This window comes from Mesocricetus auratus, unplaced genomic scaffold, assembly GCF_017639785.1.
Source record: "Mesocricetus auratus isolate SY011 unplaced genomic scaffold, BCM_Maur_2.0 Super-Scaffold_100003, whole genome shotgun sequence".
Taxonomy (NCBI): domain Eukaryota; kingdom Metazoa; phylum Chordata; class Mammalia; order Rodentia; family Cricetidae; genus Mesocricetus; species Mesocricetus auratus.
The window spans coordinates 49,245,284-49,261,312 of NW_024429188.1; the positions used below are offsets into that span (position 1 = coordinate 49,245,284).

The 16,029-nt window shown below is 46.8% G+C and overlaps 1 protein-coding gene across 1 annotated transcript in view; it reads left to right on the top strand.

Moving 5' to 3' along the window:
- The window catches only part of LOC101838463, a 28,136-nt gene that overhangs the window by 7,810 nt on the left and 4,297 nt on the right, over nt 1-16,029 (top strand). The window contains exons 2-14 of the mRNA XM_040744283.1: nt 12,108-12,272; nt 12,452-12,616; nt 12,742-12,939; nt 13,070-13,222; nt 13,436-13,534; nt 13,652-13,816; nt 13,950-14,114; nt 14,265-14,429; nt 14,563-14,727; nt 14,878-15,042; nt 15,174-15,338; nt 15,479-15,643; nt 15,774-15,923. Of these exons, the coding sequence (XP_040600217.1) occupies nt 12,112-12,272; nt 12,452-12,616; nt 12,742-12,939; nt 13,070-13,222; nt 13,436-13,534; nt 13,652-13,816; nt 13,950-14,114; nt 14,265-14,429; nt 14,563-14,727; nt 14,878-15,042; nt 15,174-15,338; nt 15,479-15,643; nt 15,774-15,923 (2,081 nt within the window). The 5' untranslated portion in view covers nt 12,108-12,111. The remainder of the gene's footprint in view (nt 1-12,107; nt 12,273-12,451; nt 12,617-12,741; nt 12,940-13,069; nt 13,223-13,435; nt 13,535-13,651; nt 13,817-13,949; nt 14,115-14,264; nt 14,430-14,562; nt 14,728-14,877; nt 15,043-15,173; nt 15,339-15,478; nt 15,644-15,773; nt 15,924-16,029) is intronic.

A 16,029-nucleotide genomic window follows, 5' to 3' on the forward strand; every position in this document is an offset into this window, starting at 1 on the left:
AGTCTAATTTGTTAGATATAAGGATTGCTACCCCTGCTTGTTTCTTGGGCCCATTTGATTGGAAAAATTTTCCCAACCTTTAACTCTAAGGTAATGTCTGTCATTCAGGGTGAGGTGTGTTTCCTGTATGCAGGAGAAGGGCGGGTTGTGTCTTCCAATCCATTCTGCTACCCTGTGTCTTTTCATGGGTGAGATAAGGCCATTCACTTTGTTCTTTTGGCCGTTGGTAGAGAGAAATTTTCTAATGGCTATGTTGTTCTGGTTGTAGTTAACTTCCTTGGGTTGGAGTTTTCCTTCCAGAACTTCCTGTAGGGCTAGATTAATGGGTATGTACTGCTTGAATCTAGTTTTGTCATGATATATATTTTTTCTCCATTTATAGTGATTGAGAGCTTTGCTGGGAGACAGAGAGAGAGAAAGAGAGAGAGAGAGAGCAAGAAAGTGAGTGAGAAAGAGAGAGAAAGAAAGACTGAGAGAGCAAGCAAGAGACCTAGAAAGAGAGCACAAAGGAGAGACAGGGAAAGAGAGAAAGAAGGAGAGAGAGAGAAAGAGAAGGAGAAAGAAAGAGAGACAAAGACATCAGATCCAGGAGACCAGGGAACCATCTGTTCTGGCAGGACCAGGTAAAACAGGCCCTGCATCCAGTCCTGCGTTCCAGTGCCTGGGGATTGCCTGGGAACTGCACAGAGCTTCCAATCCCGGCGGGTGCCAATCACCCCAGATTCCAGGTCTTCTCTTCCACCAATGAGACCAGGAAACCAGTAGATCCAGCAAAGGGACCAGGGGACCAGGGGGGAGGCTAAGCACCCCAGATTCCTGGTCTTCTTCTCCACCCACGAGACCAGAACGAGGACGAGGAATAGAACTACCAGATTATTGGACTTGCTAGCACCCACCGAAAGGGAACTATGGTGCCCTAACCACCAGACCAGTAAGGGGCTCTTTCTGCACCCAGTAGAAGAAGATATGGGAAAGAGAAATTACAAAAACACACTCAGCAACAGAAAAACAAATATGACACCACCAGATTCTAGAGACTACACAACAGCAAGACACCAACATTCCAATGCAAATGAAGCAGAAGAGAATGAGCTTAAAACCACATTCATGAAAATGATAGAGGCCCTAAAAGAGGATATAGGAAAATCCCTCAAAGAAATGGATGAAAAAACAAACCAAAAATATAAGAAATTGAAAACAAAAACAAAAAAGGCAGGAAATGGACGAAAAAAAAACAAAAAATACAAGAACTGGAAGAAAAAGCAAACCAAAAAATGCAAGAAATGGAAGAAAGAGCAAACCATAAAATGAAACAAAAGGACGAAAAGATGAACAGAAAATTGCAAGAAACAATGCAAACAGTGCAAGGGTTTAAAATGAAATAGAGACAATAAAAAAACACAATCTGAAGAAAGGCTGGAAATAGAAAAGCTGGGCAACGGTCAGGTACTACTGGTACAAGCATGACCAAAAGAATGCAAGAGATGGAAGAGAGAATCTCAGGTGTTGAAGATACACTAGGAGAAATGGACTCATCACCCAAAGAAAATCTTAAGTCCAACAAATCCTTAACACAAAACATCCAGGAAATATGGGACACCATGAAAAGACCAAATCTAAGAATAATAGGTATAGAAGAAGGTGAAGAAAATGACCTTAAAGGGGCAGAAAACATATTCAACAAACCATAGAAGAAAACTTTCCCAACCTTAAGAAAGACATACCAATGAAGGTACAAGAAGCTTACAGAACACCAAATAGAGTGGATCACAAAAAAGTCCCCTAGCCACATAATAATCAAGACCCAAAATATACAGAATAAAGAAAGAATATTAAGAGCAGCTAAGGAAAAAGGCCAAGAATCATATAAAGGCACACCTATCAGAATTATAACCGACTTCTCCATGGAAACTCTGAATGCCAGAAGGTCCTGGATAGAAATTCTACCAACACTAAGAGAGCATGGATGCCAGCCCAGAATACTATACCCGGCAAAGCTCTCAATCACTATAGATGGAGAAAACAAGACATTCCACGAAAAAACTAGATTCAAGAAATACGTATCCACTAACACAGCCCTAGAGAAAGTTTTGGAAGGAAACCTCCAACCCAAGGAAATTAACTACAACCAGAAAAACATAGGCATTAGAGAATCCCTCTCTACCAACAGACAAAAGAACAAAGGGGTGAAATTCCACACATAATTCAACCAACAACAACCATTCCAAATCAAAGAAGAATGAGCAATCAATGGTCATTAATATCCCTCAACATTAATGGCCTTAACTCACCCATAAAAAGACACAGGCTACCAGAATGGATTCGAAGACAGAAGCCATCCTTCTGCTGCATACAACAAACACACCTCATCCTCAATGACAGACATTACCTTAGAGTTAAAGGTTGGGGAAAATATTCCAATCAAATGGACCCAAGAAACAAGCAAGGGTAGCAATCCTAATATCTAACAAATTAGACTTTAAAATAAAATCAATCAAAAAAGACGAAGGAGGTCATGACATACACATCACATGCAAAATCCACCAAGATGAAGTGTCTATCCTGAACATCTGTGCCCCAAATAAAAGGCAACCACATTCATAAAAGAAACATAACTAAAACTAAAATAAAATAAAAAGCCCCACATACTTATAGTGGGAGATTTCAACACAGCACTCTCACCACTAGACAGGAATACCAGACAGAAACTCAACAAAGAAGCAAAGGGTCTAACAGAAGTCATGACCCAACTTGGATTAACAGACATCTATAGAACATTTCACCCACATAAAAAAGAATATACATTCTCACCACCACATGGAACCTTCTCAAAAATTGACCACATACTTGGCAACATATCAAACCTCAGCAGCTTCAAAAAAATTGGAATAACTCCATGCATCTTCTCAGACCACCATGCTTCAAAATTAGAATTCAACAGCAACACAAATTGCAGAAATCCAACAAACTCATGGAAACTGAATAATGTAAAACTGCACCACTCCTGGTTCAAAGAAGAAATAAAAAAGAAATTAAAGACTTCCTAGAATGAAGACACAACATACACAAACCTATGGGACACTTTGAAAGTAGTGCTCTGGGAGAAGTTCATAGCACTAAGTGCCCACATTAAGAAACTAGAGAATAGTTATACTAGAGAATTAACAGCACAGCTGAAAGCTCTAGAATACAAAGAAGCAAACTCCCCCAGTAGGAGTAGACGCCAGAAAATAATCAAATTGAGGGCTGAAATAAATCAAGTAGAAACTAGGAAAACAATAAAAAGAATCAATGCAACGAAGAGTTGGTTCTTTGAGAAAATCAACAAGATAGACAAACCATTGTCCAAAGTTACCAAACAGCAGAGTGTGAACATGCAAATTAACAAAATCAGAAATGAAAAGGGGGACATAACAACAGACTCTGAGGAAATTCAGAGAATCATCAGGTCATACTTTGAAAACCTGTACTCCACAAAATTCAAAAATTTAAAGGAAATGGATGACTTCCTGGATAGCTATCACTTGCCAAAATTAAATCAAGAACAGATAAGCGATTTAAATAGACCTATAACCCCTATGGAAATAGCAGCAGTCATCAAAAGTCTCCCAATCACAAAAAGCCCAGGTCCAGATGGCCTCAGTGCAGAATTCTACCAGAAATTCAAAGAACAGCTTATACCAATTCTTCTCAAAGTATTCCATGCAATAGAAGCAGAAGGGTCTTTGCCAAACTCTTTCTAGGAGGCTTCAATAACCTTGATCTCCAAGCCACACAAAGACACAACTAAGAAAGAGAATTTCAGACCAATATCCCTCATGAACATTGATGCAAAAATACTCAATAAAATACTGGCAAATCGGATCCAAGAACACATCAAAACAATCATCCTGACTTCAAGCTCTATTATAGAGGGATAGTCCTGAAAACAGCTTGGTATTGGCACAAAAATAGGCAGGTACACCAATGGAACCGAAGTGAAAGCCCTAAATTTAACCCACAAACCTATGAACACTTGATTTTTGACAAAGAAGCTAAAACTGTACAATGGAAAAAAGAAAGCATCTTCAACAAATGGTGCTGGCATAACTGGGTACTGGTATGCAGAAAACTGCAGATACATCCATGTTTATTGCCTTGTACAAAACTTAAGTCCAAATGGATCAAAGATCTCAACATAAATCCAGCCACACTGAAACTTTTAGAAGAGAAAGTGGGAGATACTCTTCAACGAGTTGGTACAGGAGACCACTTCCTGAACATAACACCAGTGGCACAGACACTGAGATCGACAATTAACAAATGGGACCTCCTGAAACTAAAAAGCTTCTGTACGGCAAAGGACACAGTCAACAAGACAAAAAGGCAGTCCACAGAATGGGAAACGATATTCACTAACCCTACATCTGACAGAGGGCTAATCTCCAAAATTTACAAAGAACTCAAGAAACAAGTCTCCAAAACACCAAAGGATCCAATTAAAAGGTGGGGGTACAGAACAAAATAGAGAATTCTCAATAGAGGAGGCTAAAATGGCCAAGAGACACTTAAGAAGGTGCTCAACATCCTTAGCCATCCGGGAAATGCAAATCAAAACAACTCTGAAATACCATCTTACTCCTGTCAGAATGGCTAAAATCAAAAACACCAAAGACAATTTATGCTGGAGAGGATGTGGAGAGAGGGGAACACTACTCCACTGCTGGTGAGAGTGCCAACTCGTACAGCCTCTTTGGAAATCAGTATGGAGATTCATCAGGAAAATGGGAATTAATATACCACAAGACCCAGCAATTCCACTCTTAGGCATATATCCAAATGAGGCAAGTTCATACAACAAGGGCATCTGCTCCACTATGTTCATAGCAGCATTATTTGTAATAGCCAGAACCAGGAAGCAACCTAGATGCCCCTCAACTGAAGAGTGGAAAGAGAAAATGTGGTACATTTACACAAAGGAGTATTACTCAGCATAAAAAAACAATGGAATCTTGAAATTCGCAGGTAAATGGATAGCACTGGAAGAAACCATCCTGAGTGAGGTAACCCAGTCGCAAAACGACAAACATGGTATGTACTCACTCATATATGGATTTTAGACATGGATCAGGATAGTGCCAGTCTGCACTTCCACTGATAGAGAATCTGGGAAACAGGAAAGAACCTAAAAGTTATGCATAGTACCCAAGAGAAGAGGATTGAGACAAGATTCTCTGAATGGATGGGGAACACAGCGAGGGGTTGGGGGGGGGAGTGGGAGCTGGGAAGAGGAGAGGGGGCGAAGAGGAAGAGAGAGTAGGCCATGGGGGAACAGGAAGTTGAGTGGGTGGGGGTGGAATAGGGGGAAGAGGGAATCATAGGTTACAAGACAGATCAGGCACCAGAGTGACCTCTAGTGATCTAAAGGGATAACACCAATTGGCAAGCTAAGCAATAGTGGAGAGACCACCTCGAATGCCCATTCCTGATAATGAACTTGATGTCTATAACCATCCTGGAGCCTTCATCCAGTGACTGATGGAAGCAGAGGAAAACACACAATTAAGCACTGAACTGAACCCAAGGAACCCAGTGACAGAGAGAGGAGTGACGAGCAAATTGGCAAAGAATGGGCTGGCAAAACCAGCAGAGACAGCCGATCTGAACAGGGGAGAGCTCTTGGACCCCAGACCAACAGCTGGGAGGCCAGCATGGGACTGATCTGGACCCCCCAAATGGGGCCCTGAGCTGTGGATCAGTGTCTATCTCCGGAATACAGTCATCATGTGCCCATAGCACAAAGAGGGATGCTCTCCCAGCCTGGACTCTTAGGGGAGTGCCTGGAACCTACCCTGAGTGCAATGTGGTACATTTATACAATGGAGTACTATTCAGCAGAAAAAAACATTGGAATCCTGAGATTTGGAGGCAAATGGATGGCACTAGAAGAAACCATCCTGAGCGAGGTAACCCAGTCACAAAAAGAGAAACATGGCAAGTACTCTCTCATATATGGATTTTAGACATAGATCTGGGGAGTGCCAGTCTACAGTCCCATGGCCAGACAGTCTGGGAAACAGAACCTTCCTTCAGTGGCTGATGGAAGAAGAGGCAGACTCCCACAGCTAAACACTGAGCTGAACTCAAGAAAGCCAGTAACAGAGAGGGAGGGCGTATGACCAAAGGGATTAAGACTGGGCTGGTTTAACCCCCAGAAACAGCTGACCTGACAAGGGTTAACTCTCGAATCCCAGACTTATGGCTGGGAATCCAGCATGGGACTGATCAAGACCCCCTGAATGTGGGGTCAGTGAGGAGGCCTAGGGAATCTATTGAGCCCTGGGCAGCAGATCAGTGTTCATCCTGGGTATACACACGGATGTTGGACTAGCAGTTCTGTTGTTAGAAGCAAGTGTCACCATGCCCTGCTTAGGTCCATGAGCCCTAGGGTTCACACTTATACCCTCCTGCGGGTGCAGCAAGTACTTTAGTTACAGAGCCCTCTCTCCAGGTGGGAATCACTGAATTTAAGGAGACACCTCTTAGCCAAGTCAAGTGTTCTCAAGGAAAAATGTGTCTTTGATACTTGGTATGGTATTGTTCCCAAACCCTGAGAGAAGAGGAAAGGAGAATGCCCAGTGGGGGATTTGCCAAGGGTACAGTACAGTTCTAGGCAAAGTATCTTGTGGGTCTGATTTTAAAGGAAAAAAAATTTGCTTTGGTTCCAACTGTGAAGATATGAATCTTGTCAAAAGGGGATTTGGGTATTTTAGAAAGAGATGGTGAGCACTCACATCTTCCTCATGTCTGCCCCAGAACGTAGATTTGTATAACATGAAATACGCATCACATTATCATAAGTGCCTCTAATAACCTGCTTTCTAAGATGTCCTAATGACCTGCTTTAACTATAGGCAGTGGCAGTAGCTGACTCGAACACCTTAGCATACTTGAATTGTGAGGACACTCTGAAATCTAGCAGTGTTTTAAAAGAATTTTTGTAAATGTCTGGAATTTGACCCAGGATCACGTGCCTAATTAACCTGTGGGGGCAAAACCTTATACTACTTTTTGGTCCATAAAAATGTATGAATAAAATGCCTCTTAATGATATTTCCCTATACTCCTAGACCAGTGCCTTATCCAGTCATCATCAGAGAGGCTTCCCCTGACAGCAGATTGGAACTGACACTGTGACAAGCCAGACATTATATGGGGGAAGAGAGTCTAATGGGAAGTCTCCAACAAATTCCTCCCCTCAAATCTCAGAGAATCCCACTGAAGAGGAAGCAGAATGAACATGAGATTCAGAGGAGATAGAGGACACCAGGGCACAGGGCTTGCATGTGTCTGTACCAGGTCCCCTGCCTGCTTCTGTGTGCGTGCATGGGTGCGTGCATCCTCTCTCTCTCTCTCTCTCTCTCTCTCTCTCTCTCTCTCTCTCTCTCTCTCTCTCTCTCTCTCTCTCTCTCTCTGTGTGTGTGTGTGTGTGTGTAGTTGTGTGTGTGACTGTGTGTGTTCTCAGGTACACAAGTTTGGAGGTTAAGGGACACATTGTGGGAATCAGTTCTCCCTTGAGATATTGTGGATACTGGGGAGTCAACTTGGATCTTTGGCCTTCTCAGTAAGCACTTTACCCCGTTGAGCCCTATCTTAGTTAGAGGTTTTATTGCTATGTAAAGACACCATGAGCACAGCACCTCTTATAAAGGAAATATTTATTTGAGGTGACCCACTACAGTTTCAGTCCATTATCATCATTGCGGGGAGCATGGTGGGATACAGGCAGATGTGGTGCTGCAGCTTGACTCAGAGACAACAGGAATTCGACTGATGCACACCGAGGGATGCTTGAGCAAATGAGACTTCAAAGCCTACCCCGCAGTGGCACATTTCCTCCAGCAAGGCCACACCTCCTAATAGTTCCATTCCTTTTGGGGCCCATTTTCTTTCAAACCATCTCAAGCCCACTCCCTGGCCCATGCTGCACATTAACTATTGTATTTTATCCAGAGTGTCAGCTTTCTTGTTGGGGGCATGCTCCCACTCCTTTGTATATTTTAGGTGTTTATGGCATGAAGTAAAAAATTTCAGAAATGGTGGTAAATGTCAATGAGTGGAAAGAAAGGACATTTGTATGTACTGCAGGGTCTCAGTGACTTAAATGTGGGCCAGCAAGAGTAAGAATTGAACAGAAGGCAAACCGGAGAGCACTGTGGTCAGTATGGTTGGAAGACTTGGGCTCCCATGTGTATACCATTCAAAACAAGCAAGCCGTATTTGATACCCAGGCCTCAAGTATCTCATCAGTAAACTGAGACATAATAAATAATATCTCACTCAAGAATTTAACTAACATGCTATCTAGGACTAGCAGAATTAGAGGCACAATGAGAGAGCCATCATCAAGCTCATGGGGCCTTACCATTGTTGGCTCATCCTCTGACAGTAACTTGTCTGTAGATTGTGAGGTCTCTGGCCAATTTTGCTGTCCCCACTGTCTTAGCCTGCTTCCAGGCACAATATAGGAACATAAAGTGACTGATGAAGCAAACCACAGTTCCTGTATATTGAAGCTGACCACGAGTAGCAGAGGTTTTTTGAGTTTGGTCTTTTAGAATCTGGTGAAGCTACTATACAGGAAAGAAACATCATGTCAGTGTCCCCTAGGAAGGAAAGACCCTAAACTGCTAGGCAAGTGTGGATCAGACCAAAGTTCCTGGTATATATGAAATAATCTGTCACAACTGTTAGATTTTTTGTGTGTTTGTAGTAATACTTTGCCAGGAAAACAAAGCACAGCTCATATTAGACTTCTCAGAATGGAAGGGGACTTGAGAAGGAGGTCTGTGTTGATAATGCATGCTGTTGCTTGCTCTAGAGTGTAAATAGCAGTGTATGCTTAATTTTAGAAAATGACAAAGCATATGCTATCCCTTGTGGTATACACTTTTTAAATTAAAGTAAGCCTAGCTAGCAAGTGAGAAGGAACTATAAATGCCATGCACTGTGTTGCAAAAGAGCAAAGAGAGCCACAAATACTTTCTGTGCATGTGCAGTGTATTTGTGATTTTTTTTTGAAACAGACATCTGAAATCGGCACAAGGGCTGTTTATTAATCTTTGACCGGAAGTGGGCAAGGAAGGAACAAGAAAGGAAGGAAAGAATGAAAGTTGGGAGCAAAGAAGAGAGGGAGACAGGCAGGAAAGAAGTAGGGAGACTGGGAACCTGAATGGAGGAAGGAAAGGCTTTGAAAGTGAGCATGGAAAGGGTGATCCAGAAAAAAAAGTCTTTTCGACTGAAAATGTTGGTGACATTTTACTAAAAGTAGCAACAATTCAAACAAGCACCTCAACTGCGGTCCCCATTAGACCCCCTCATGAGGAGCCACACTAACACTGAAAACAACAGCAAAATATCACAGTTTTGAATTAACTGAGATGCAGAGAAAAGGCTCAGAACGTGCCTGCGTGTGTGTGCGCGCCTGTGTGTGTTTGTGCGTGTGTGTGTGTGTGTGTGTGTGTGTGTGTGTTCTTATATAATGGGATTTAATCTGGCAGCTGACTTTAGGAACAATGCACCAATTAAAAGTCCGGTGTAGTTTTGTAAACCAGATGCAAGTGAAGGTTTTCCTGCTTAGAGGACATTAGACAGGAGAATGGAGACACTCTACAGTGTTCTGGGATTAAAAAAAACAAAAAACAAACAAACAAAAAACGACACAAGGTGTACCGGATAGGAATGTACAAAAGATAAACCTAAAAACAAAAGTGGACGATACAAAAAGAGGACAGAGTCGCATAAAGGGAGAGACATGCCACCTGATGGCTAGGAAGGCCGGGAATCCTCAGGACAGGCAGTTCCCTCTCCATTCATCCCAGAATCAAAGAAAATGCAATTCAAACGCGTTGCAACCGAGAGTATAGTATGGAATTCTCATGCAGAATCTCACATGTTCGTGGAAGAACAAAAGACAAGGAACAGGAAAGTTGCATTTGGGCCTGAAGAACAAGGATTACAGACATTTCTTCGGAGACATCATGTCCTGTAATGGACTGACAAAACATAAAAACAAACAAAGAAACAAACCAACAAGCTTAAGTCAGTGTAGAGCTAGCAGAGACATTGAGGGATTTATCCTTGGAACTGAAAAGAGCGCTCAGAGATAGACTCAAACCAGATAGAACACAGTGTCTCAAGACATCGGCCAGTGTTCTCTGTGATTTTACGATGACTGCTGCTGAATGAGAAAACACGATGTGAGGACTGATGGTGGTCTATGCCTAGCATGCACGCTGGGTTCTGAAAGGGCAAATAACAGTTTAGCAATGGGGACCCACTGAAAGTGTATGCACACCTCAGGAACAGGCGCGCGCGCGCTCGCGTGCACACACACAGACACCCGTTATTTCACAGCCAAATAGAAGCAATTTTCCGGACCACCACTAGAAGGTGCAAACCTTAATTTATTCCTCCAGTGGTAAAGGCCGGATTAGCTAATAGAGCACCAGTAACCACTACAGGCCTATAGGCACCACATCCGCATGTGGGCGGAAGTGGGTCTCAGAGCAGCCACCAGGGGGCGGGTTTTCAAGGGGCGCGTGCTGTTAACTCATTGGCCTCTGTGGCAAGGCAGGGGGAGGAGCCAAAGCCCGAGTTGTAACTGAGGAACCAAAGAAGGAGCATCGAGGAACAGGGCCGCGTCTTCTCTCGGGTGCTCTACTCCCTGATTATGAAGGGCTGGGGTCCGGAGTAAGCACAAGTATGCCCTTCATGTTCTTCTGTGCCTTTTTTCTTCCCTCAGTCACGCCAGGGCGCCCATTTTCTTCATTTTAGGCCTCTTATGCGAAGCCAGCTGGAGACAGCCAACAGCTTGAAGGGAGGCTCCTTGCCCCCACCCGGCCCGTCTGCCCACTCACGCTCCTCCCAGTCCCCACGCACCCTGCCCCAACCTCTTCAGAGATCACCTAGCTCTGGGTTACCTCGCAGTCTGGGAACTGCCACAGAACAGTTGAGGCAGGTAGAGGGTGTGAGGGAAGAGAAGAAGCCATACTCGGTCCCAACCGTCGACGTGTTGAGGCGCGTCTGCAAGACTGTGGACGACTGGGGAGAGAACGTGGGTTTGATGAAAGCAGAGGGCCAGAGGGCATATGTTGAGCCAACGGAAAGCTGACTCTGCCAGATACTTTCCCTTTGGGCTAGGTCAGGGCCTGGGACTCCGCATGGGCTTTGACAAACATCTGTCCCTTATAGAATGCTGGGAAGGGATGAAAGGGTAAAAGAATGCACCCGAGAGAGATCCGGATGGAATCCGTGAGCCTAGTGTTTGTTTAAACCCAGCACTTCACTAGTTAGCTTGAGTTGGTCTCAGTGGTGGTCCCCCTTCCCCAGGTTCCTGGGGGGTGGGTTTTTAGGTGTGACTCAGGCATCGTGTCTACTGCCTTCAGAAGAACAATACGATTTCAAGGGCAGGGGTAGGGGTGGGGTGCGGGACAAAAGGATAATCCGCTGAAAGGGAGACCAAGGTAATAATTAAGATTAAAGTGTGCTGTGAGTGTGGTGTGAGGAAAACTTGAATGGAGGGCGAAGGGAAACTTGAAAACTGGGCATCCATGGGACTACTGAGTACTTGGTGCATCTTTTCCCATGTGGGGAGTGAATGAGTGGAGGGCATCGGGAAGACAGCTGGCAGTGTCTGTGCTTTGGTGTGATTGTGCAGGGAGGTCAGGGGCTACTTGTGTGTTCCCAGAAATGGGATGTGTGGAGTGAGTCTGAGAAGACTGATCCTGTAAAGGAGCCAAAGCAAGAAGTTCTCAGGAGCTGTGCTGGGGGGAGGTGGTCGGTGGTCCAGAAAACCTGTGGAGGATGGAGACCGTGTGAGTACAAATGGGAGATGAGGATCAAAGAAAGCCCTGGGAGGACAAAGTGACAGTAGCAGAGGGGAGCATGGTGGAGACCATTCAAGTCACCAGAGATGGGATATTTATGTTTCTTTGGTTGGGCGGGATTAGCTGTAGTTTGGTCTGGTTTTTTGTTTGTTTGTTTGTTTTTTGCTGTTGTTATGCTGAGGAAAGAGCAGTTACTCTTTTGCCACGGAAATACAGTGACATTCATGCTCTTCACCCTAGAGCCATGGAAAAAAAAGACAAACAAGATGTCCCTGGCTGGCCTTCCGACTTGGAAGGTAACACTGGGAACAAGACTGGAGACCCATTGGGAATGGAACCTGGCCTCAAAGAACCTGCAAATCACCCAGGCAGAGGCCAGAGTTGTGGCACCAGGACCCAAGTCAGGTAAAAACAAAACAAAAAAAAAACAAAACAAAACAAAAAAAACGCCATCCTTGTGAGTATGGTGTCTGTGTTGGGGAGGAGGTCAGGGTCCCTTACACATGGGGTAGAGAGGCTTGGGGGATATGCATGGAGATACGGTGGCCATGGGGGTACGGTGGCATTTCTGCTCTCCACCCTAGGGAAGTGGAACAAAAGATAAAAGTGGATGTCCCTTGCTGGCCCTCCAACCCGGATTGTAACACTGCGAACAAGACTGGAGCCCCGCTGGGACTGGAACCTGGCCTCATAGAACCTGCAAATCACCCTGGCAGAGGCCGCAGGTGTGGCACCAGGACCCAAGCCAGGTGAGAAACCCCTGTCCTCATGCGTATGGTGTCTGTGATGGGGAGGTCAGGGTTCCTTGTGCATGGGGTACAGTGGCTGGGGGATGCGCATGGGGATACAGTGTCATTTCTGCTCTCCATCCTAGGGCCATGGAACAGAAGGACAAAGTGGATGTCCCTTGCTGGCCGTCCAAATCGGATTGTAACACGGGGAACAAGACTGCAGGCCCACTGGGAATCGAGCCTGGCCTTATAGAATCTGCAATTGTCCCTGTCAAAGGCCTCGTAGAACCTGATAATCACCCTGGCAGAGACCACAGTTGTGACACCAGGACCGAAGCCAGGTGAGGAACCCCCATCCTCATGAGTATGGTGTCTGGGATGGGGAGGAGGTCAGTCTCCTCTGCAAATGGGGTAGAATGGCTTTGGGGATAGGCATGGGGATACAGTGGTATTTCTGCAACGCCATGCTAGGCCCATGGAACAAAGAGCCAAAGTGGATGTCTCTTGCTGGTCCTTCAACACTGGGAACGAGACTGGAGCCCCACTGGGAATCGAACCGGGCCTCAAAGTGTATGCACATCACCCTGGCAGAGGCCACAGTTGTGGCACCGGGGCCCAAGTCAGGTGAGAATCCCACCTCCCTGTGAGTATGGTGTCTGGGTTAGGGAGGGTGTCAGGCTTGCTTTGTTCATGCTCATAGAGCAGCTTTTGGGCTACAAATGGGGACACAGTGGCCATGGGATACCGGGGCCTTAGTGCTCTCCACCCCAGAGCCATGGAACAAAAATACAAAGTGGGTGTTTCCTGGTGGCCCTACAACTCCGATTGTAACACTAGGAACAAGAGTGGGGCCCCACTGGGAATCGAACCTGGCCTCAGAGTATTTGCCAGTCACCCTGCCAGAGGCCACAGCTATGGCATCAGGACCCAAGCCAGGTGAGGAACCTGCCCCCTTGTGAGTATGGTGTCTGTGATGGGGAGGTGTCAGGCTCCCTTTGCACATGGGGACACGGTGGCCATAGGATACAGTGGCCCGAGTGCTCTCCACCCTAGGGCCACGGAGCAAAAAGACAAAGTGGATGTCCCCTGCTGGCCCGCCAACTTGGAATGTCCCACCGGGAACAAGACTGGAGCCCCACCGGGAATCGAACCTGGCCTCAGAGTACTTGCAAATCAGCCTGGCAGAGGCCACAGTTGTGTCACCATGACCCAAGCCAGGTGAGAAAACCCCGCCCTCATGAGTATGGTGTCTGGGTTGGAGAGTGTGTGTTAAGCTCCCTTTGTGCATGTGGATGGAGCTTCTTGTGGGATACACATGGGAATACGGTGGCTTTTCTGCTCTCTACCTCAGAGCTACGGAACAAAAATACAAAGTGGATGTTTCCTGGTGGCCCTCCAACTTGGGATGCCACACCGGGAACAAGACTGGAGCCACACTGGGAATCAAGCCTGGCCTCAGAGAACCTGCAAATCACCCTGGCAGAGGCCACAGTTGTGGCACCAGGACTCAAGCCAGGTGAGGAACCCGGCTCCTCCTGAGAGAGTATGTTGTCTTGGTTGGGCACGAAGTCAGGCTCCCTTGTGCATGGGGATACAGTGGCTTGGGGGATACTTGTGGGGACACGGTGGCCATGGGATACAGTGGCCTGAGTGCTCTCCACCCCAGGGCCACGGAGCAAAAAGACAAAGTGGATGTCCCCTGCTGGCCCTCCAACTTGGAATGTCCCACCGGGAACAAGACTGGAGCCCCACCGGGAATTGAACCTGGCCTCAGAGTACTTGCAAATCAGCCTGGCAGAGGTCACAGTTGTGTCACCATGACCCAAGCCAGGTGAGAAAACCCCGCCCTCATGAGTATGGTGTCTGGGTTGGAGAGTGTGTGTTAAGCTCCCTTTGTGCATGTGGATGGAGCTTCTTGTGGGATACACATGGGAATACGGTGGCTTTTCTGCTCTCTACCTCAGAGCTACGGAACAAAAATACAAAGTGGATGTTTCCTGGTGGCCCTCCAACTTGGGATGCCACACCGGGAACAAGACTGGAGCCACACTGGGAATCAAGCCTGGCCTCAGAGAACCTGCAAATCACCCTGGCAGAGGCCACAGTTGTGGCACCAGGACTCAAGCCAGGTGAGGAACCCGGCTCCTCCTGAGAGAGTATGTTGTCTTGGTTGGGCACGAGGTCAGGCTCCCTTGTGCATGGGGATACAGTGGCTTGGGGGATACTTGTGGGGACATGGTGGCCATGGGATACAGTGGCCTGAGTGCTCTCCACCCCAGGGCCACGGAGCAAAAAGACAAAGTGGATGTCCCCTGCTGGCCCTCCAACTTGGAATGTCACACCGGGAACAAGACTGGAGCCCCACCGGGAATCGAACCTGGCCTCAGAGTACTTGCAAATCAGCCTGGCAGAGGTCACAGTTGTGGCACCAGGACCCAAGCCAGGTGAGGAACATGCCTCCCTGTGAGTATGGTGACTGGTTTGGGGTTCGGGTCATGCTCCCTATGCACATGGGAATACAGAGGCTTGGGAGATACACATAGGGATACGGTGGCTTTTCTGCACTGCACCACAGAGCCGTGGAACAAAAATACAAAGTGAATGTTTCCTGGTGGCCCTCCAACGTGGCATGTAACACCGGGAGCAAGACCGGAGCCCCGCTGGGAACTGAACCTGGCCTCATAGAACCTGCAAATCACCCTGCCAGGGGCCACAGTTGTGGCACCAGGACCCAAGCCAGGTGAGAAATCCCCGTCCTTGAGAGTATGGTAGGTAGGAGATGAGGTCAGAGTCCCTTGTGCATGGGGGTACAGTGGCTTGGAGGTGCACATGGGGATACCGTGGCCGTGGGATACGGCGGCCTTCTGCTCTCCACCCCAGAGCCATGGAACAAAAATGCAAAGTGGATGTTTCCTGGTGGCCCTCCAACTTGGAATCTAACATGGGGAGCAAGACTGGAGCCCCACCGGGAATGGAACCTGGCCTCAGAGAACCTGCCAGTCACCCTGCCAGAGGCCACAGCTGTGGCACCTGGACCCAAAGCAGGTGAGAATCACGCCTCCTCCATATTATGGTATCTGGGTTGGGGAGGGGTCAGGCTCCCTTTGCATACAGGGCTACAATGGCTTGGGGGATACGCGTGGGGATGCGGTGGCCTTTCTGCTCTCCACCCCAGAGCCGTGGAACAAAAAGACAAAGTGGATGTCCCCTGCTGTACCTCCAACTTGGAATCTAACATGGGGAACAAGACTGGAGCCCCATCGGGAATCGAACCTGGCAATCACCATGTCAGAGGCCACAGTTGCGGCACCAGGACCCAAGCCTGGTGAGAAACCTGTTGCTCATACTCTGAGGTCTGTCTGTGAGTGTCCCAGGTGTGTCGACTCTTTGTGAGTATGGTGCCTGCCTCGGGGAGTGGGTCATGCCCCCTT